Genomic DNA, 24,144 nt, shown 5'->3' with positions numbered 1-24,144 from the left:
GATAGTAGGATAGCCTAAATTGCCTCTCTTAGCATCTCTGCATTAATAAAAATACTCTTAATTGACTTTAAAATGCGCATCAGGTATCGAGTTCAACTTTCTGGATCTCGAAAGCTGTTCGCTGACATCCCCCTTTTTGCCTATAAAATCCAACATGTTTCGTATTGCGTCCAGTGTGGCATCGCGACGCCCTCGCTACAGACGATTTCGCGTTCGGCATAAACCGAGGATCGCTCGTGAATCGTCGTGGAGTCGCCAAAAAGTTTGAATTCAAGTTTTCGCTCCAATATGCTTGAATAATACAAAATGTGCTTGTTAGAATGAAAATGTGGTGGATAAGTTACTTTGGATTATTTTTATTAGTTGGGGCTAGAAGGGAAGATTATGATCGAATAGGTGGGAAAAGTTTTAAAGTAGAAAGTACATAAATTATTCAGAGTGATTTAGGACAAGAGTTTTACAATTTGCATTAGTAGCATTAACTTTCTGGTTTTGTTACCAAACCGCCACATATGCCTGGTGTTTACGACAAGGGCCATTACGAACAGGATTAAGTGTCCTTGTTTGTACACACACCGGCCAATCAGTTGACCAGAAATAATTAACTGCATACCCCTTTATCTGGCCACTTGAATCAATTCTGCGAGATTACCCTTTAGAGCCGATTAGCTTAAATTACGTTAGTGCGACAGTTACACTGTGTATTTCATTTTGATGCTTTAACCCATCAAATAGAAAAAGCTCTGTGACATCTGCAGCTTTAACGAACCGTCAACTCCTTCGGTACGCTATTTCAAAACTTTATCTATAAATCGCCATATTGTGAAACTTTCGCACTAACCGCGTTTTCTTTTTAATAACGGCAACCTAGAACTTGTTTCAACTAGCGCAACTTCGGACTCGTTTATTAATTTTTAATTTGTCTAAGGCGGAATTCCGCCGTTTCCTGTCTTGTTTCTGCGGGATTTACATTCCGGGACGAAGATTTATTACAACGTTTTTGAGGCCGCGAGTTTTCGACTGAGACATTGTTTCCGGGAAGTTGCTGGAATTAAATTTTTGCTCTTTGAGGGAGGAATTTGAAAATACTTTTTTAGTTTTAAGAAAAATTTGGGCTGTAGGATTTGAAAGAAGAAGATGAATCTATGTCCAATGGCCCTGAAAACATTTTTTCATAATATACTTATTACAAACTCGCGACCTAAATTCGATTTCTCTTCTTATTTTCAGGTTACTTCTGGCAAATTACTGACATCCATTATGATCCTCAGTATACAGTTCACTCAGATTATAAACGAGGTAAGTTTCATTTTATATGAAACAAACTGTTTGAAGAAAATCTAAGAGATATAAAGGGTGCCTCACATAAGAGGCTCAGTGGGTTTCTCTAATGGGTGATTGTTATTTTATAACAATATGTATCTTAATATCTTAACCAATTAGCTACTAGGAGTTGATTTCAAAAATAAGAGAGTGGATGGATATACTAAACATGAAAATGAATGCATTTACTCTAGAACTTAAACAAAGATAATGACTTAATTAAAATTGTACAACAGACGTGTCTATCACAAATAAGAAGGGCACAGACAAAGCAAGCACTCTTTTACATCTTACTAGTTACTTTAATTCACTAAATATCGCGGTACGAACTGTGTAAGTTTTAAATGTCAGTGCGTTAATTTACACTACATATTTTTGTTTTTTTAGTTAAGTATGTTCAACATAAGTCTTTTCTTGTAATTAAGTCGATGTGTTTAGGATCGCTACACCATTGAAATTAAAATTACGTTTTGTATTTTCTTTTTGTTCAACTAAGGCAGCATGATCAGCTTTGAGATGAAAATTATTTCGCTTGTTCTGATATCCCTTTACTCTTTGTTTGAGATATCTAGATGTTTGATATAATTTGGGGAACTTTTCACGAATGCAAGCTTCGAGCCTTTTTCAATTTAAATTGTATGAGTGTAAAGTTGGCGAAAATTATGCACTAAGGAAATTATCGCGATAATCGCACAATTACGGTTAGTTCATAAAATAATAATAAGACTGATCATAAGGAGCTGATCCTCAATTTATTGTTCCACCTATATGTTTGTAATAGCCAAGGTACAAAGTAAAAATGAACGTAAAATATAATTACGATCAAAGTCAAAACAAAATATAAACACCTACCTCACTTTTGTTATTTGAACTTATCCTTCTAAAGCCGATACAGAAGCATACAAGGAAAACCACATACGAAATCGAGGTACCCAACAAAGAAACCACCTTAACCGCGAACTACAGCTCCAAAGTTTCTAAATCAAGATTAATACTCATTTTTGTTAATGCTTGTTTATTACACTCGGTGGACTGAGGACGGTGTAATATACAACGAAACATCCACAAATTTAAATACTGACTTGCTATTTTATTTTGACTCAATTCCCAACATAATATTAAACTTGTCAAAGATTAATTTTACAGCACTGCTTGCTTGACTGCCTGAGTTTGATGTTTCTGAAAGCCATTCTCCTACATCAATCTTTACTAAAACAGAAAAAAATAATTATAGCAGTACGGTAATATAGCTTATAATGAAACTGCTAACAGTGAGATTATACGTAGCACTAACCGTTCCGAAAAAAAAGATTTTTTTATATTACTGTGCTTAAGTCGACACTTTCTTACAGGCGTTTCCATGTGGAATCTATTATTTTCCCGAATTGAGTACGGAAAAAATGTTTTCACATCTAGTCTCTTAGACAGTAACAGACTACTTTTAACGATTTTAATTTACCTTACAATAATAGTTGGGTTTTATTTTAAAAGCTATCTGTAATTGCTTTCCTTTTCATTCATGGTTCGATTTTTTCTTTCATAATTAATCGCTTCTTGTCCATTTAAAACTCTCTGCCCAGGCCTTTGCTAACGAAGATAAGCAAGTTTTGTTAGAATTATTAATAGCATGTAATAAATTCCTTAAAATGACAATTTATTACCTGTCTATACCCCGTCTTTTTTAAAATTAAAAGAGAAATCATTTAATATAAAGTCTGTCCTTGGTATTTGTGAATTACGACTCCTGACTTCAGATCAATTTTAACACAAAAATACACAGCTTTTACTCCACTAACACCGTATTTTTTGCTCTTTGTAGAATTCAAATAAGAGTCTTCGGAATAGAATTCCTTACTTTTGAGCTGTTTCAGGTTTTTCTTCGAACGAATCTTTATACATTCTGTTTTCAATGGGCCTCCTTTTGAGGAGTGGTTTTTTATCTTTTGACCTGATGGTCAATTGTCCTATTAACTATCAAGTAAAAAACATAAACTTGGCCATTTTTTACATTTTCGTTACATATTTAAAGGTTTTCCTTTTAATCTCAGAAAAAAAGTTAGATGCAAAAGTTTTAGCTAATCAATAGTAACTTATTTCAAAATTAAATCTTTTATATAGGGCGGTCCAAAAATGATGTTTTAAAAGGAATAACTCATATATTATTGTATTTTTGGATTCTACATTCGACTTTGACGACTCGAAGGTAAATATGTAATTCATATTTATTTATTTGTTTTACATAGCACTCCCTATATTTATAGTTAACCAGTTTTGAATAATTGATAGTTAAATATATAATACCATGATTGGATAATATATCAGTTGCTTTGAGCATCACGTACTCAATATTCCTAGTTAGCTATGGAAAATTTTGATAATTTTATTTATAAGTTATAATAATTAATATAGAAAATCAAATAAATTATTATCAAAAGCATTTTGTAATTCTTTGTGTCTATTAGCCATGACTATTGAATTATGTATTTCAATATTATAATATATTTAATAACGATTTATTCAAAAACAATCAGTTTGAGACATTGAGTATGCTATATGAAAAAGTCATAGAATTTCGTACAGGGAGTTCCACCTAAGAGAACGTAAGTTTCGTATGCCACCCGTTCTTACACCACCTTATATATTTTTTTTTTGCTTTGAATTAAATTACTGTTGGTTAACGAAAACTTTCGTATTTAACTTTTTTTCGGATCAAAGAAGAACCTCTGGATAGGTTGAAAAATATTGTACAAGTTAGTTCAGAAGTTAATTTTTTGGGAAACCGAGGTTTTCAATAATTTGCTTGTTAAATTTTAAACCTTCATTTTTATTAGTGTCCCGGTATACTTCAATCAATCTACAAAAAAAAATTATTCTAAAGGACAAAAATATATCCATGAAATACTAAACACATTTGATTCAAAATATATCTGAGAAATGAGAAATACTATCAATAACAATCCATCATAACTAGTGATACAACTTAAGCACGTAACATCTAGGAAAAGATCATTAGCGCTATCTATTAAATTTCCACCCTCCTCAACAGTCCAATAAAGAGCTAATGGGCCAATTCCAACACAACTTCTTTCAATAATTTTATTAAGGACAAAATTCAACGAGCCATTAGTATGGTTTAATTAAATTCATCTATATCTTTTACTGCTACCGGAGACATTCGAAGAGATACTCTTAGTTTTAAATTGAGCGAGAAATGAGGATTCTGGATTAGAATAGTTAATTAAACTTTGCTTTAACGCAATTATCTTCCAGAATGATGTGGGGTAAGAATTTTCTAATTTGTATTTGCTTTTTAATAAAGCTCTGCTACTAGTCTATTCTCCCCGGTATAATGGGCTTAAACCCATTTCCGGGTCGGATTTAATATTCTGCCAATTAAACAACAGTACAACCTTAAGTTGAGTCTATTCGCTGGGGGGTTATTGCTGGATTTTATGCACCAGACATCCGGTAACGCTTTATCGTTATCGTCAGTCATAAATTTAACGCTTTCTGTTATTAAGACGGTCTTATCCGTGCCAGTTTATATTGCGGCTTAACTGTAACTACCCTTCTCAGTTAAGTTGAGAAGTGGTATAATCCACGTTCCGTATGGGGGCTAAAAAAAGCAAATTTCACGCAAAATAACCCTTTGACGAAAAAGGGACGAAAAAATAGAAAAAGCGTCCCTTCAACGACGGACTAATTGACAAACTTTTGTTCATTTTTCAAATGCAAATCGAGACAGAAGCACTCTAAAATCGGATTCAAATTAGAGTGGATGCAGTTTTTTTAGTCGCATCCGAAAGAACTGGACCCGTTATTTCCTAAGTGCTTTTGGGACGAGTTAAGCTGTCTAATTGATTGATTAAACGAACTGTATAACCTTAAAAAGTGCTGTACTTTTTCGGACTGCGATTGCTTTGATTAAGATTGTCTTAAATCCGGATTTATACAGGCACTCTAATTCAATCTGGGGTTGCTGTATAGGGCAATGTATCGCCATTAGCTTTGGCCCGAATCCAGTTAAATGGGCCCAAAAGATCAGATAGCCGTCCAAAAAGCAATTTTTAAGCAAATAAATGAAGTAGACATTAGACGGGTAGCAGGTATTTTCGATTGCCTTCCCCCTTTTCACTTAATCTGGCCAAATTACTCTCGAGCGGTTCGTTCGGTCGTTAACAACTCCATTTTAAGCTATTGCTCCACTTCAAAGACTAAATAGAGTTTTCTCTCAATTATCTGGGATGCTCAAGTAGTCCTGCCATTTTTAAAACCCCCAGACGGTACTTGAATCAGCTTCTTTGAAACTAAAAACCACCTTTAAGCTTAATTGGGTAAAAACCCAGATTAACAACCCCGCCAATTTACCTTTCACCTATTCTAGCCCTCGTCATAAGTTGTCATCTATCTGAAACATAGGGAATAGTGGTAGTGCAAATAATAGTTTTAGAGGAGTGGCAGTTTAATCCGGGTTTTAATCCCTTTTGAGGATCAAGGGCCGTTATCTGGCCAATAATCGTTGGCTCCCAATTTCTGGCAGATTTCACCGGTCTGATTACTAAGGATGAGATGGAGTTTAGATAAAAGTGGGATTAATAAAAGTAAATGGGGAATTGGATCGTGGCCTTTTTCAACTTAATTTCCTTCATGAGGTCTGGGAAACATGATTATGACCGGAGAGGTTAAAGAAGTTTTCTAATTGCAATTGTTGCGTCTAGAAACTTTAAATAGTTGAGTTTGCTGAATCAGAAGAGCTTTAGCCGTGTTTTAGATACATTTTTTTTTCTACGGCGGTGGATAAAATTGTTTTACCCCACATATTTACCAGCTTAAAGTAGCACTTTGCCGCAAATCAACGTGGCTTGCGTCTGTGTGAACACTCTTTCAGGCGACATTGACGTATATAGGTGTGGTAAAACTATTTTAAAACACTATACCTCTGTCGATTACTTACCGAACTCCGCTTCACATCGTTCGCTCAATTGCAATTAACATGCCGAAAAATGTTACTTTTCGTATTTGTTTAGAAAATAAATATTTAATATCTTGGTCTAACTTCTAGCTCGATTTGCTTACGTTCGTGTACATCCGTCGACGCACTGATTTTATTAGTCAGCGAGTCATCTGAATTTCAAAAAAACGGCATGGACGACGACAAATTCGCCATAACTTTATAACATTTTTAAACCTCCACTTGCGCTCTGTTTATCGAGTTAAGTTTGATATGTTAGCTAACAACTTATCCGTTACGATTCAGAGTTTGACTTCAAATCCACTTGACATTAAAGAATCAACTTAACACGTGTCAGTGTCGAAAATGTTTGAGGACAATTAGACCATTGATATTGACATACTTGACATAATAGTTACTTCCTTGACAAGTGCACAGAGTGTTACTTCACTGCACGCTGATTGCAGTTTGAGAGTCAGCAATTGAGTGCGGTAAAGGCACTTCCGCACGTGGTAGGTGCATTAAGTTTCCTACGAGCCATGTGTGTTAACTTTGTTGTCTAATGTGAGTTTAATTAAATATCAATGTGCAGTAAATTCTTTACACGTACACGTGCGGTAATAGTACATTTCATTACAAGAATACTAAGCAGTTATGTTAGGAGCGAGACAATTTAATCGAGAAAATAACATGTACTTATCTGTAATTGTCGATATTCATTATATGTTATCGTTAAGTTATTTGAAATTTGCCGATGTAGGCGTAGAAAAAAGTTTTGCCGCTCGTCTGTCAATATCGTTTGCCTGATTGTCCCCAAAGATTTTTGACAATGAAGGATTGACATGCGTTTGCAGTAAAATTTTACTTCCAGCACCCAAATGCGTGTGTTAATACTATATCGCACGCTTGTGGGAAAATATTTTTACCGCACACTGATATTTAATTGAGCTTACAGAAGACCACAAATTTAACGTATGTGCTTGTAAAAAAATATGTACCAATATGAATGTGCGAGAAGGTTGGAGCCTGTTAAGCCTCTATGTCATCATTCTGCTCTGCGTTTAATTAACTCGAGCATCTCGAAATTCGGTTTCGATCCTATTAGGTCATTTATGTCACGTTAGTCGTCAGTTCGATTCAATTCGAGTTATCGAGTCAATTAAACGCAGGCAGAGACCGACAATGTCAATAGCAAGTACATTGGGTTTGCAGGAAGAAATCCCACCAGCGCAGTCTACCGTGTAATATGAATTATATCCCAAACGTGATCTTTAAGTGTATATGTATAATAGGGCAAGATAATGAAATTTTCAACTGTAAGCAGCAAGATATTATGTTCTGCTCCCCTCCTCCTTCTGCAATCTGAGAACATGATATCTTGCTGTTTGTGGCAGAACATCATGTCCTAAGCATAGCTACCATATATTGCGTTTACCTTCATGTGCGAAATTGTTCTTAACGTACTCAAGTGCTGTTTTACTTTCACCTTTCACCCCGCAAATGCTTGTGTCAAAGCCACTTTACCGCATCTAATTACGAGCTGAAAGTGGCGTACCTAACAGTAATGAGTTTTACCGCACGCAAATGAAAGGGACAGACGTCAGTGCCCAAAACGTAAATATTATTTAAAATTTTGACACTTTGTGTTTTGGTTATTGTCAACTTTTAGATAGAGACACTATGCATTTCTTAGCTGGTTACATAAATTGCTATTAATGAATAATTTCGCAAAAAATCACTACTTCGTTTTTGTTGGATTTTAGAATATAATAGAACAAAAAATCAGACGAATTAAGTTATATAAAATTGTTCTTTTAGGTTGTTGGAGGCATGAAAATAATGGAGGGTCCTCCAGTAACAGGAATGGAAACAAAGGTCAACGAAGACCTACGAATGAAAATCTGGGAAAATATGGGGAGTACAACTGCGACTCAACTTGGGAACTCATCGAATCTGCAGCCAAATTCATGAAGTCACGTCAGGGCGATAACGTGGAGTTCGTCTTATGGACCGGGTAAGTAATAAAAACAGTTTTATACTAACATTGGCCTAAAATGAACACTGAATAATTAAAATAGAAAACTCATATGAGATATTATATCTTATGGAATAAAAAGGAAGAATAGTTAGCAGAAGAATGATGAAAGCCAAAGGGCCATAAAATGCAAAACTCAAAGAAAGAATCAATGGTGAACTTTTATCAGACGTAAAATATTAGGAAAAAAAATTCTGAAATAAACTTGAAATAGATAGAGGAATATGGAGGTGAGAGTTGCATTAAGAAGCTGAATAAGAGTTAATAAGAAATTGAGAGTGAGAGAGAAATTTAAAACAAGAAGGACAAATTTTAAGCAGGCGAAAAATTTACAAAAGTTGACGGATAAGGTCAGGCAAAGATCAAAATTGGAGAGTGTGAAAATTTTTGACAAGGACGGAAAGGTGCGAAAGCGTAATGGAAATTACAAAACAAAGTACAAATTTAGAAAGGTGGAAACAATTTAAACATTTTGAAAATTCGTAAAGAAAAAACACTGACAAAAAGAAGAGAATATTTAGAATGATTAATTAAGTGAGGAGGTTTTGAAAAGAGAGAAACAGAAAATTTTAGAGGGATAGAAAAATTCATAAAGTGAAAGTTTAGCTCCACTGTAATCATTAACAGCCCTCTTTTTAGGTAAAATGTCAATGTGAATTTCTTACACCTTGAAATCAACTATCGATCTTCTCCAGTGCACAATAAAACGATCGTGGGGAACAAGAAATATTTACTCACATTTAGTTATTTTATTATGTAAGTCCTAAAGGGTTGTAAGTGTATGTCAAATTAGAGGTAAATAGTTCAAAAAGAAAATTCGAGATTCTAATATTTCGTATTTAGGAAATCAAAAAAACCTTAAGACTATATTTATAAGGGAAAGTGAGATTAGTTTTTAGCAAGGGGCTCGCCCTTTAACATTAATTCGAGTAGTTTAAAAATAAAACTCTTTTAGAAAAATGATAATTATAGAAAACTCCCAACCCTCATTGAGCTGATAATTCTTACATCAAATTTTAATTTGCAATATTGATCAATCTTTATCAGTTTTTCACGTTAAAGCAATTTATATACCAGGCAAATACAAAACGTGAAAAGCGGACAGATTTGAACCTTCCTAATATGTATTATTATCAGTTTATATCACTTGGTGTATAATTTTTCTTTCGCTGTTAACCTGCTTGAAGATTGAAAATTTCAGTTTCCTCGTAAATAATTTTTGCAGATACTTTTCAGTCGAATCGTTCTATTTATGGTTTTTTTTATCATATGTTATGTTACCGTTTACATTGCACCTTTTCCATAATCCTATTTAAGCAATAGGGATGGCCTTAACTAGTTTAACAGATAAAAGCGCACCGCCGCCATCTAAAATACGTACACATCCCCGTGGCGGCGTCCCTTAAAGGTTATAAGGTCCATCCCTAGGGACCTCTTTACTTTTACACCGAGCTTCATTTTACGGTGTACGTATTACGGGGCAAAAATGCCTCGGAGAGAGGAACGAGACCAGATAAAACTAGAAAGGTAATTTTTCGACAGAGCTTGTAATTGGATGAAACTACCCAACGGATAAGGAGTTTTATTTAATGCCGTTTCATGTTTGTCCTTTGCAAGTTCGTTCTTTTGCGGATTAGGTCTGATATTCGAAACTTACGTTTCTTTTGATCTCTCGAGAACGGACGTTTGTTTTTTCGCTTTTATAGCTCGATCCTGTCCCAAGAAACTTTACTTCGAGTTGCTCAGATAACTAAAATTGTAACCAGAAAACATTGAGCTCATAGTTATCAATAAACCCCGAATAAGTTACTTCGAATCCACTCGGACGACTTTATGACTTATGCCTCTCCAAGGACCCGGAATACATACATTTTATTTTAGCAAATTAACCGGAAGTCTGTGTAATGCAATGTGGCCGTTGGGAGGTCCCTTCCTCGATTTATTCCTAAACTTTCGGTCATAAAGCCTCATTGCTAAGTGAAAACTCCGGTTCTGACGCGACAAAACGCGAGTGCTCTTATCAAAATTGATGACTCTAATGTTAACGGAAGTTTGCCGTTCATTTTGTATACGCTGTATGTTTAAGGGAAACGTTTTTCTCAACTCTATGGTGCATTAAGTTATGTATTTGGAGCACATGCGTTATCGATTCGAGACTTGCACGTGTGCAGTGCTGAAATTTCTTCATCCATTTGAAGTTTCACGGAATGCTTAAGTGAGCTGTTCTGATTGCAGTATCGCTTAACTAAGTCTTCTTACCTGAAGAATGCGTGAAACAATTGTCAGCTATTTCATAAAAAAATATATAAAAGTTTGAGGTATTGTTCCCTCCGATTTATTAAACCTATTCCAATAGATAGAAAAATTACAAAATAAATAAAAAATAATCATAAATATGCGTAATATATAGATCCAGACTCCTAGCATAGATTTTTGACGATCCGGAACTGGTTTTCTCTCTTATCGTAAAAATGCTCACAATCAGACCTTGAAAGCTTTTACGGCCAGTCAAATTACGAGTATATCCTACGAAGTTTATCGTGTTTTAAACCAGAACCCAATTAAATTTTCTCTTTACTTTTCGTCCACATCTGTGGTTGACATTATCAATGGCAAAGAGGCAGTGGGGGAGTGATTTCTCGTGCCTCTGAACCATGATTCAGATTTTCAGACGAAACATGAGGAAAAAAATTCCTTAAATCTCGACTTCAAAACTAGGACAAAATTTTAATATATAGAGTAATCTTTTTTCGCTCTTCTCTGAGACTAATTGTCCACGTGTTCTCGCTAACATATTATCCTCTTGTTTTCAATTATTCCATCAATATTAGTTTTTTCATAAATCTGAACTTGTTAGCCTTCTTTTGTATTTTCCTCTCTCTAAATAATCGTTCCTAGTTTGAATATTAATGCCATTCCCAAAATTTATTATTGTTTCCTTTCCTCTCTTATAATTTTTGTTTATCTGTCACCTATTTTAACTATGGTTTTGAATAACCTTGGGATTTATTTTTCCCGCTTCCCCCTGAATTTTTCACTCATTTTTTATGTAACTTTATTATATTCTTAGATGATATATATTGATATCTATGAGTCTAGCTTCTACTCTTTTTGGTATTGTATTTAATTATTTAATTTCACCTTACTTAACACCGCCAAAAGAAAATCCTGTTTAGTTATTGTCAGCCTGTTCCCATTCTCCTTCTGATAACATTAGCAGTTGCCAGGCATCCCTTGATGTCCAAATTATGCCCGCTTCTGGTTTTTGTATTCGTTTAGTATTTAAATTACTGAGAAGTGAAATACCGTTAAAGATTTAGAATTTTACAAATGTTATATATACAATATTTTAGAGGTCGATGAACTATCGGCCCGATGAAGGTTGGGAGTTTCCAATCATTATATTTCCCTCGGGATATTCTTACAATATGAAGGACAGTATTTGATATATACGGATAACAATTTATTGGACTTGTTGTATTAGAGTCTTAAAATATTTACAAGAGTGGAAATACCAAAACTATCCACTACAATCATCTATATAACGTCCGTTATAGAACTGGTTGAGAAATAAAAGACGTTTAAAGATTGAGAATTTTGAATGATTTGTGTACCAAGTCTATGAAAGAGGCATTTTTTAAAATTGTTCGATCCCCCTATTTTCATAACTTTTCAAGTCACTACAGGATTAGGTTAAGTATGTGAAATATATATAGGAAAAAATCAGTTAATTTTCAATAGAGAATTGGAATATGGAATATAGATATTCTAGGTACACATTTCCTGATAGCATTTCGATTCTACAGAATATAAAATTTGTTTAAATTTGAACTACGGCGATGAAGAGTGTTTCTAGAATTTCCAGAATTATCTTGAATATTCGTACTGTTGACAAAATTAAGTTGATCCACCAGACAATAGATTTTGAAGTGAACAAATTGTACATAAATTTTGAATAGTCTCAACGTTCATTTTAGAATTAATGTCCTATAGAAGATCGGGGGTTGATTTTAAAAAGACGGAAATTCGAGGAATTTCTAGATTTATCTGAAAGTGTTCCCGCTGTTCAAACGATGGAATTTTAATATCAGATACTCTCGATTACATTTGTACGCAATATCTTGAACCTCATTAATTAGTATTTTCAATGGAATCATAGCGACAGGTTTTCAATATTCAATTCTGGTAAATAACATTTTTTTTAGAAATGAAACATCGATAAAAGATGAGAATTTTATTTGTTTCAAACACAGCCAAGTGGCAAATGTTTTCAGAGGGGAATGTGAAGCATTTCCGTAAGACATGTACACCACTCGACTCTTTGGTATCCATTATTTTATCTATATTTTATCAATTTCCTACATGCCGGATATTTTCGTATCGCTCCATGCATTACTCTTCCAATATTAACACTTTCGTGCATCTCACGCCTTCAAATATTTAGTTTTCCAGGCATGAGAATTTATTTACTTTTCTCTGTCGATATACGAGACTTGGGTTCTCTAAATGCTGCAACCTAAAGGATTAAATTTTTAACTTGCCATCTCTGGACATGTGAGTAGAAATCGGTAAAATCAGACGATATTTTATCTGCCAAAAGATTTTTCAACTCTCAGCAGTCCGGCAGCTCTAAACTTTGAAACAACATAAAACATTAGGGATATAGTAGGAGGTCTTTATACCGGCTCTGTTTTTATCCTGATCTGTTCCTCCAGTGCCGAAGTTTTTGCTTAACTCTATTTTATTGACTTAACTTTCGAAATAAATTGAGGAAGGGAGTTCCAGGGCCGCAAAAAGTATGCCTGAAGTTGCCTTCGGGGCGGATTATGTTACAGAGGGGACGCAGTTTGGCAAAATTGTATAATTTGTACTCGTATGAAGTTGACATTATGTTTTGGACTCCATTCAGTCGTGATATGCGTGCGGTTGACTTGAACCTTAAGGTTTTTGCTGCAGTGATTTTTTATGATATTAAGGCCCAAACAAAACAAATTAATCATCCCTCGCCGTAAAATGGATCTTCACTATGCATAACTAATATTGCCCAAAAGAGATAGGCCATAGTCGGTTGTACGCTTAAGGGTAATTAATATAGGTTAGCTCCGGCTCTCCCAGTCTCATCTCGTTCATTAACCAAAGTTAGTGCTAACTGTATTTCATGTGTCCCACTGGAAAATGTCCTCCCTGTGAAACTTCGAGCATGTTTTGTGTCCGATATTAGTAATGTGAGTTAAAGTTTGTGAAAAATTGAAATAGGTCCTTAGCGCAAATAGGATTGAGATCCTCATGGGAGGATTTAAGTTTTCTGAGACTCATCCTACAAAATTCCATACTTTTGGAATTACAGATTTTCTGTTTGAAAGATTGTCTTGGACTTCCAAACTGCCTGAAATAAATGCAGGAACATTTGTAAGGAAATTTATTCCGGGTGACAGAACAAATGTTCGTTGTAATGTAAAATATAGATCATTCGACACGACTAGTAGTGAAAACGTTCGAGTTCCTCTCTATACCGGAATATAAAGTTTTCTTTGAAATTTATGAAGAGATTTTTCCTCTAATACATCCTCTTGTAAGAATACGACGGGTATGAGGAAAAATCAGGAGAAAATATTCGCTAATATACTTTATAAAAAAACAGTAAAATGAAGATTTCAGGACTACAATACCCAATATTTCGTTGGACGATCATCAAGCCTCTTGGGAGCACAACTGCCTTCAACTATAGTGTACCAATTAGAAATTCCACGATATATGGCCTTAAACGAGACGAAATTTCAACACCCAAACAATGGGAACACTCCCATATAAATCTGGTAATCCCTGGAATTTCTACTTTCTTTATTTTAAATTCAACACCTGTGCTGCCCCAATGCATTTAAACTACACTCTCTTGTGGCAGTTCAAGTTAAAGGGAGTTTCACTCTTTAAGTAATGGCCAGATAAATCGAGAAATTTACAGAAATTTGATTTGATCTTGAAAACTACCCCCACATCTCCAGTATAGCCATTTTAATCCTTACGTTGCGACCGCCCAAACAAAAAAAAATTCTCCCTATAATTCGTAGGAACTCTTACAGATAAATCCATTAAACTTAGAACTTATGTCAACCCGCCTCGTTTGGGTATCCAGAGACTTGTAAATTCTGTTACATAAACCTCCATCGATTAGAATCGGTACGGAAAAGTATTTCGGAAACTAGAAGGGATGCCAGAACTTCATTTATATATCTGTAATAATGTAAACTAAAGTTTTTTCTTAATGTAGGGATGGCCTCTCTCACTTCGCCACCAAACACCTCTCAGAAAGCCATCAACTAGAGATGGTACAAGCCATCACCGATCTTTTGGGAAAGACCTTCCCAGTTCAGTTCGTTTTTCCAGCCCTAGGACACGACGACCCTCCCTTCAAGAAGCATCTGGGAAGAATGTGGTCCAGGTGGCTGCCTACAGACTCTATAAAAAACTTCGAAACTGGTATGCAGTCTTTTCTTCACGCTCAAATGTTCTGAGCGATTCAATTATCAGACTCAGGCAATCCTCCTAGTATTGCATTTCAAACGATATTTTATCGCCAATTATATGGAAAGATGATTAATTTCAAGGAATTATTAACGATTTAATAAAACAATTCATTTCGAAAGCATAATATGCCGAGACAGATTTATAAGCATGGAAAAATGAATCGATGACCGTTCGCATTTGTTTGTCCAACTACCGTGCAATTTAAAGCATGTTTTAATGAAACGTTTTAATTAATTACTTGTTGCCAATTTCATGTTTTTTCCTTTACATTAATTGCAGGGGGTTATTATATCATAGAGAGAAAACTGCGCAAGCTGCAAATTATTGTTTTGAACACGGATTTAATGAGGAGAAGTGAGGCGGATGAGGACGCCAATAGACAGTGGCGCTGGCTCGACAAAGTCCTTTATAAATTCGAGAGAAATAAAGAAACTGCCTATTTAGTAGGCCACGTGGCCCCTGGACATGACGAAAGACAAAGCGGTCTCTTTCAACCGGCTCACAAAGCATATTTGAACCATCACAACCAAAAATATCTGGATTTGGTGCGCAACTATTCCAGCACCATTGTAGGACAGTTCTTTGGTCACCTTCACTCTGACACGTTCAGAGTTGTGTACCACAAAGATGGTACTGACTTAAATTACAAATATAAGAAATGTTATTGATAAATTCATTTTTAAAATAGGTAGTCCTGCATCGTGGGCGATGATCGCCCCATCAATCACTCCCAAAAGAAACCACCTGGGGCCGAACAATCCTGCGCTGAGGCTTTATAAATTCAACAGGGATACTGGGCAGGTAATTTTTTATTCTTTAGATAATAGCGGGGGTTATGGGGGTAATTTATATTTCATAACGCGAATGATAGTGAGAGATAGCGTTCGTGCTGTGGTTGAAATTTCCATTAGCATATGATTGGAATCAGAGAGTTTCGATCGTGATTCATTTCGTGTTTAGGATTAGTATAGTGGGGGGAAGGTGTGGTAACATGCCTATAGTTATGATGACATGGGGTACAAATTATTGATGAAGTTATGATTACATTTTAACGATTAAATATATGAGTCGATGAATCTGATAAGCGTGGATGCGAGATAAGGTAGAGAAACATAAAAAAATGCATTTGTTCTTTATTTCTGCTTTAAAATTTTATATTTCAAATCAGTTTAAGGATCTTTTTGAGTGGCCTAAATTTTTAAAACTGTAATTCGTTACATGTTCAAGAAATCAATGATTTAGAAGAAGTGGATGTAGCATCGCTTTTCACAATGTTGTCCTATCTTTTTGGAAAATTAGGCGCTAATCCATGGGGGCAAAATAGGAGAAAGCGACAACGCCATGACATCTTTCATCTTACACAGGGTTAGTAAGTAAAGCAGCATCTCTCCTTCCCAAATAGTTTCTTGTTTTGTTATTTTAGACAAACTTCTCCTAGTTCTTTAAATTATAAAAGTTCGACCAAAATAATTATTCAAAATGATGAGGTCATTCTGTTAAAAACGATGGACTTGATCAGTGTATCTTCACTTTGCGCCACCCTGAATAATTAACGACTAAGTTAACTATCCGCAAAAGTTAGTTTATCTACAACTACAAAACTTTTATATGGAACTTTTTTCTCATTATTTATTTGTTTGCGATCTAAGGCTGGGTATCGCTTTACTGACTAACCTTGTATATACGCTGAAGTATGTCGTACCTTTAATGACAAATTCATCTCATAGGGATACTAACACATGGTGGTCCTTCATTCAAAAAATAGTACCAATTTTAGTGGAATGCCATTAATTGTTCGGTACAAGTACTCTGGATAGATGATTATATTAAATTAATTTTAGTTCGATGATTAACTTGAGAAATTATTCTAATCAGAAAAAATCTCGAACCTTGGCTATTCCAACCTAAATTCAGAAAAACGCCAAAGAAATAGCAACTAAAAACGGATATTCTGAAAATCTGAATTACCTCATCACAAATTCAACTCAGCCAAACATAGACACGTCGGAAAGCCAAAAGACTGCACTAAGTTATAGAAAATTGAACCTAACGAAACTTTTTGGCCAAAAAGATAGAAGTCTGGAAATGACGTCAACTAAAAGAATCCCATTTCTTCAACTCATCAGTATTGACCCCAAATAATATAAAAAAGCACAAGCAAGACATTAAAAAGGGAAAAAAATTAAAAATCAAAAATCAGACTAGTCGTGGAAAAGTAATTATTGATCTTAATGAAATGATAACTTGGCATAAAGCTGGAAATATAAAAATTAAAAAATATGAGAATGACTTCTAGAATTTTAAATTTGGACAATGACCTAAAATTCTAAAAAAAAATGGCGAAAGCTGAATTAAACCAGGAGAACCTTTTATGAAATTCCATTAAACTTAGCTAATTAAACAGAAAACCACTAAGCGTTAAGGAAATCAACTGGCAATGGTTCAAAAAGAAACAATGGCCAGGTGGAACGGATAATTTAAGTTTGTGAAATTCCTTTTCTAGGATTTTGATCCAGATCAATGCGAAAGTCTAGAGTAGAAGTAACACTTCATTAACTCGAGTGACCCGAAAGTTATCAAAAAAATAGAATTCATATTACAGTACTAAATGCCCTAAAATTCTTTAAAAAATGAACATTCTTAGTTCTAAAACTCGTAATTTAAAGGTATCAGAATAATCTTCATTGGCAATTAAGCTATTATTCATTTAGTTCTGGACGTTCTCAAATCTGATTTTTAAAATTTCAAACGGTTTAAAATTGCCCAAAGTATGGTACTTTTCAACAAGTATTCATAAATTGTTCAGTGCAGGGGAGAATGTGCACTCTTGACCCATTTCCCCAATATTTTCATTTAATTATGCATTTGACCTACAGTTCACCTGTCCATTGAATATTGAATACCTCTAGATTATGAATATTGCATTTCGAATCTTCCTTCTAATTCTATTCTGGATTTAGAAACACATTAAAGTCATGAATACTTTATAGCAAAATTTAAATACTTATCTTTCACTATTCGCTTACGAGTACATAATGGCCCTAATCATGTTAGAAATATCGTCAAAACGTTGTTTTATTAAGTGGCCATTAATAAAATTTACCCTTAAAGGAAAATTCTAGTACTTGGCTTCCAAATGTAATGATTATTGAATTTTGTTTTTTGTTTTCAGGCATTTCAATTTCGTGTTTTTGTTTTTAACAAAATAATTTAATGGCAATTTTAAATTATGGATACGTAAGCAGTTTCCATTAAATGACATATCCTAAGCGTAAAACAGACACCTGCCGCTAGGGCGATAACTCACTGACATGTTCTAATAGTAGTTCAAAACAATGGACATTATGTCGATGACAAGGAGTTATTTATTGTCCACATATACCCTAATGATAGTGACCATTATATCGCTTTCTTGTTAATAACGACTTATGCGTTGGACACGTTGGACAAACGTAGTACTATGTATGTTTTTTCCATTAGAGTTTAGTATCTTTTGCTACACTCAAATGTTATTATTATTTAACAATAATCAACACCCAATTGTTATTACAGGTCTATGATTACACCCAGTACTACATGGATCTTTCACAGGCAAATTCTCATAGTAAGGCCGAATGGACGGTCGAGTACAACTTTACTTCTTATTATGGCTTTAGTGAAATCACCTCAGAAAATTTGCATCATTTAGCCAGGAAGTTTATCAATACAGGGCAAGAAGTGAGCAATTTCTTTGAAAGGTGAGTTTTTTGCGAATGTTTCTTCAAAACTGACAACTGTTTTGCAATGCAAAAAGTAATATAAGTAATTGCTCAGAAAGTATTATGATCTGTAATGGAGGGCTCAAAATATGGGTCATGTTGGACAATTGCTCAGAAATGTATCATCAATTTAGATATTTCAGTGGAGATTCGGAAATATAAAATCTCATTAAGCAGGGACTATAACTGAGAGCTCGGTTTCTCAGATATTCGTCGATGGCCCTACTGAAACCATTAGAACGGTTTACATGAAATCTATGAGAAAAACGTACACAGTTCAAAGTTCAACCTCGCTCCAATCCCGCGCGTCCCTGCTCTCAACTATACTCATTTTCATTTGTGTATCAAAACGTATCTGTTGTACTTCCCTCACGTCGCACTCTCCCATAAGGGCGATAAGCCTAAGGAGAGAAAATTCAGTAAAAGTAAAAACAAATATGGAAAAAAGTTAAAAAGACATACAGCCGTATGATGAAACGTTGAGAAATTAGAAGTTCGAGCATTTTGTAATACCTCTGAGTGCTATGATGACACTAGTTCGACCCAAATGTTATCGACGAATTTAATGCATGTCGGGGGTCCCAGGTACATGCTTAGCGCTTGTGAAAATTTCTGGTACTACCACCATCAGTCTGGACGACCATGTTCGGCCACAGGTGATATATGCAAACAAATTTTGAGTTGAATTAAGGGCCTTGTAATCATGTTCCAAAATGATTTACCCACCAGAAAGCACCTTCGCATGTAACAACCCCCGACTCTTGGCTCCCTTATTACCAAAACTGCATTAACAAACTTCTTAGCACTGGAGCTATACTTTCAGTGATACACGACCAAGGCGAATTTCTGTTCTCCTATTTTCTGCGGACAAAACCAGATAAAAGCCATCGATTTATATTTGACTGAAAAAGTCTAAAGAAGTTGGTTGTGATTCGCCGTTTTAAAATAGACCACAGGACGGTGGAGAAACTACTCTACCAAAATTATCATTAGACAACCACAAATCTTAAAGACCTGGTAGATATTATAAATGTAATTAATATGAAAGAAAACCTAAGATTTCAATTCAAATCGATACTTTATCAGTTTAATGTTTCGACATTTGAGCTAAATATAGCCCATTTCACCTTCAGAAAGCTCAAGAAACCCATTTTTACATTTTTTCTTTTATCTTGTGTGGGAGTAACGTCTCACACACAAATAGGATTTGCTCAAAAACGGATTGTTTGTTAATCAACAAACTTCACTTCTTTGTATTTGAGATCTTATTCCGAAACAAAATAAAAGAAAATGTGAACAATCCCGCTCAAACGCATAGAACATATCTGTTCTTCTGTAGCTCAGACAAAGAGACATAATGTGCATCTTATACTTTGTTTATTTCTTGGCGAAGTTTTCACAATTTTAGGGCCACATTCCGTAAATCTCCTTTTTTATATTTATTCTAAATATAAAAATCCTGCCCGATGAGAGAAAAATAGGAGGTATAAGACACCCGATTACAATGGACGTGTGTGACAAACCACATACGTCTATTGCAAATTTACACCAAGAATGCCTCGTAAAATTTTTTATCTTAATTGATATAATATTTTTAAACAATAAGGATGAAGTAACAAAAAATCTTGAACGATAATTGGGAAAACCTTCTGGAAATTTCTGAAAGTACTTTATAATGACTTTCCAATATTTCAGACAACTTCCGATCTACAGAAGCAGCTGGGAGAAATCTGATTGAGTGGAAAGTGCAGGAGGAAAACTCAAATATTGCTTAAAGAGAACTACATTAGAAATTAACAGAAAATACCTACTAAAGAAATTAGATATTTTAACGAAAACTTCGTCTTATCAGAATGCAGCTCGGAGCGAAAACGCATGGCTTTCTGGAAACTTTCGAAAGCGGTTCCTGACGGTTCCAATATTGCAGATAGTTTCAGTTCCAATCGACCCATCAGAATGCCTTATAGCAAAGTCATAGATAGATAAAAAAAATACACAAGAACTTGAGAGAAATCTGAGAGAATAGAAAGTGTAGAACATTGGCTCGAAGAACGCGTACAGAAAAATACATTAGAAGTTAATGGAATAGTTCAAAGAAATGAAAAATTTTGTCTGATTTGAAAATAACTAATAATGAAAATACAAAACATTTCTGGATATTTCTGAAAGGGGTTCTGTCTAATTAAAAACAGTTCTCTAAATGTCTCACTAGCTCAGAGAAATCTTTACAGAACGGTATAAACACAAAAAGCAATTTCAAACTCTTTCAAAGCTATGGAATTCATAAATCTTTCAATAGGAATTAGCTAGTAATTGTGAGCTCTTGAATAGCTCAGAAATGTTTTTACAGCATTATTACTAATTCATACTTTTCTATATTTTTTCAACATGTTTCAGGTACCATCTAGCCAACACAGTTAAGGTGCCTCCCCACCCTCGTGACAACTGTGACTTAAGCTGTGTCCACAACCACTACTGCGCAATCACCCAAATCGATATAATCGATTTCGAAGAGTGTTTAAAGCGGACTGCCCATTTGAGGTCAGCGTGCCACATTAGTTTTCCTAGCATGCGATTTATTCTAGTGTTCGTCCTCATGTGCAGTGTGCTACGGGAGTGTTTGAGTAGCGCTACGTGAGGTACTTACTGCCAGTGGGGAATGTGATTTTGCGACTGATTTCTCGAGACACAGTGAACATAAGCAATGTAGCATAATACTATATTTTTGTTGTAAATAAACGAAAAGTGTTAGGGTGGGGTTGTTTTTGGGGTAAAAAGGGTACTGGACAAATTTAAGAAATGTTCATGGTCTTGATTGCTAGTTCTTAAGAGTGGCTTCTACTTTAGGAAAACCAAACGCCACAAGTTCTTCTCAAGACAAAGAGGACTAATGAATTTACCAATTATCTGCCGTCTTGAGCGATGGACCATGAAGTGTCCTCTAAGGCAGTTTCTTATTTTTCATTTTGTAAGGTTTTCTAAAAGAAAAAAGATCGGTCAAGAATTTTCAATTTTCAGTCATTCTCTAATTCTGACCATTCCAGTTACTCATTTTGAAAGTTATTCCACACGAAATCTTAATCTTTTTCCTCTGTTTTAGGCGGTTTTGGTACCAATTATAAATTAGAAAATTAGCAAACTTATTAGAGTTCAAAGCCATTTCCTTTGCCTTCTTTAACCAAGATACAAATTGGAAATTATTAAGCTATGTTTGAGCCCTCTTAAGGGCCGCCCATCTCTGCTCTAAGTGCATATATAAGCAGGACAAATGAACCGCAAACACTCTCGGAACCAAAAGGTGACGGTCCCTTTCAAGACTTCCAACTTGCACTCTAAGTAAATTTGTCTTTTCCATTTCAAAGCGAATTTCTTGAAATATTCAAATTTGCCTTTGCCTGAGCGTGTGCTGTTTCATATGTGCGCCTTTTTGGCGTCGCTAAAACCAATTGCACGTAAATACTACATACACTGCAAATTCAAATAGATACTTTTCCACTAAAGATTTGTATTTACCTAAAAGTAGTTTCCCACCAGAGCTTACCGTAGTTCGATGGACTAATTAATTAAATAGTAGAAACTTATGATCCACTGTAGGAAAAGCGTGTTTGAGGCTTCAAAATCCATCAAAGAGCTAATAATCAATATGCGTAATTTCCTGCGAATGGAAAGCAAATTGTATCGTTCACTTTTATAGCTTAAACTGGCTTTACGTGGTCTTTTCTAATTTCCTGCCTGTTTCATTCCCCTTTCAAAAATTCGTTTTCGAAAAAACCGTATGTGATGAAATAATGATCCCATTGAATAGAGCTGAGTTTCCCAAATTCCCTTCCTAAACTGACAAAACTAGGAAAATAGTGCCTTTGAATATTTTACTTGATCGCTTTGAGATGGAAAAGAGGTGAGAAATGCACTTATCGGGGGAGACGTTGAAAGTTTAAAAGTGTTGCAACCTGTCACCCTTGCATTGCATACGAAACGGGTATAGAAAGGAAGAGAAATGGGGCCAAAGGGGTAGGTATGTGCGACGGGTATTGGATTGGTCACTGCGTTATTTGTTTTTTAATAGAAACCTTCGAAAGTTGCCGTGATGCAGAGAATCTGAAGTATGTGCTTTTACCTCAAAAGGTGTCACGTGCAAAAGTGCAGCCTTGGATATGTTTGGTTGAATTGTTGTATAAAAAAGGAAAGCTAACTTTGCGAAAAAGCTTAAAGTCTCGGTACCTATAAGGATATCTAAGAGAGAAATTCACTGGTCAGCCACTAAAATAAACTGATTTGCTTCAAACTATTTACAATTCGTAATGGCTCAGAGGATCTGAGACGTATCCGATCGACTCAGAAGCTCATACAAGATTTAAGGGAAATCTTAAAAGCTCAAGTTGTGAAATTACCGGTGAAAAAGATCTCTAATTCAAATCAGAACGATCGAAATTTAAACTTGTTTTTATCCAAATATCTAATCGTTTAATTTTCAGTGCAAGCGATTTGATTTCCATTTAATAAAAATGCGTTCTGAAAAATCAGAAAAGAAATCGTGCTGCTCCGAATCTCACATTTTAGAAGGAGGCAAAGAACAGCTAAAAAAAGTTCTCGTTAAAACCAATTTCCAATACTCAAAATGAAAATCTTCAAACCCACAGGTTCTCGAAGAACATGAACTTTCATAATCCATGATTGCAAAGTTTTGGGAAGACTTTTTCCTATCTTTGGCTTGTTATAACTTCACTTTTTCATGTAGGTATAACATCCTGTATATTAAGCATTTTATTCTAACCAGGAGAAGAGTAAAACTTGATTATTTTTTATTTACACATACTTAGAAATAAAAACTTTTTAAATCAGAAATACCAGTTTTCCAATTACATTTGTTCTTTCACTGATAACTAGATGTCACCAGTATCACTTGAAAAATTGAACGATTAAAGAATAAAAAAGGGCGACATCTGTTGTGTGACAATTCGCTAGGATCCAAAAATCGATAGGATCCCTCTTTGTGGCGCCTACAGAACTATCTGTAATTTGTAATGAAAACAATTTTGACAAAAAAATTGTGAATATAATTGTTTTTTTACTTCAGCACGAGATGACGCCACTATCCACAACTTGCGTATTATTATTGATATCTAAGCAATAGAGGAGGATTTTAAAACTATTCGTTTTCTTTTGCGAATAGGTACTTTTAGTTTCGATTTATCGCGTTTTTTCGCTTCTTCAGTATTACCAAAATAGACTGAAAAACTATATCTCAAAAAAGATGTATTGAAAATTACTGCGTAGATGCCCATTAACTCTGATTATCAAACAAAAACTAATCATTTGTTTCATTTCCTAGATAAAAAATATATATTATTTATTACTTTTATTAAACCAATAAAATCGTCATTAGCTCTGTCTATTTATAACTGACATGCATTATAATAAATTCAATGGAAATGAGTACTTATTACTGATTACTACTTTATGAACTACATAGGAAATTACAGATTAAACCAAATCCCATTCCTTTTTTGATTAACTTATATTGATATGTACTCTACCTGCCCTAAGTATAT

At 34.7% G+C, this 24,144-nt stretch overlaps 3 protein-coding genes across 3 annotated transcripts in view; 2 read left to right on the top strand and 1 right to left on the bottom strand.

Moving 5' to 3' along the window:
• T48 (FU domain-containing protein T48) overlaps window positions 1-24,144 on the bottom strand; it is a 190,272-nt gene that overhangs the window by 59,104 nt on the left and 107,024 nt on the right. The gene's annotated exons all lie outside the window — the stretch shown is intronic.
• LOC136408802 (UPF0193 protein EVG1 homolog) overlaps window positions 1-24,144 on the top strand; it is a 107,845-nt gene that overhangs the window by 17,204 nt on the left and 66,497 nt on the right. The gene's annotated exons all lie outside the window — the stretch shown is intronic.
• LOC136408793 (cyclic GMP-AMP phosphodiesterase SMPDL3A-like) lies at window positions 120-21,343 on the top strand. Its single transcript, XM_066389955.1, has 8 exons — window positions 120-396; window positions 1,231-1,299; window positions 8,093-8,288; window positions 14,578-14,786; window positions 15,114-15,464; window positions 15,523-15,635; window positions 18,387-18,571; window positions 20,990-21,343. The coding sequence occupies exons 1-8, from the start codon at window positions 321-323 to the stop codon at window positions 21,228-21,230; spliced, it is 1,440 nt and encodes a 479-aa protein (XP_066246052.1). The 5' UTR covers window positions 120-320; the 3' UTR covers window positions 21,231-21,343.

This window comes from Euwallacea similis, chromosome 5 (assembly GCF_039881205.1).
Source record: "Euwallacea similis isolate ESF13 chromosome 5, ESF131.1, whole genome shotgun sequence".
Lineage (NCBI taxonomy): Eukaryota > Metazoa > Arthropoda > Insecta > Coleoptera > Curculionidae > Euwallacea > Euwallacea similis.
Note: the sequence above shows the minus strand (reverse complement) of the source record. Positions and strands in the feature narration are given on the sequence as shown.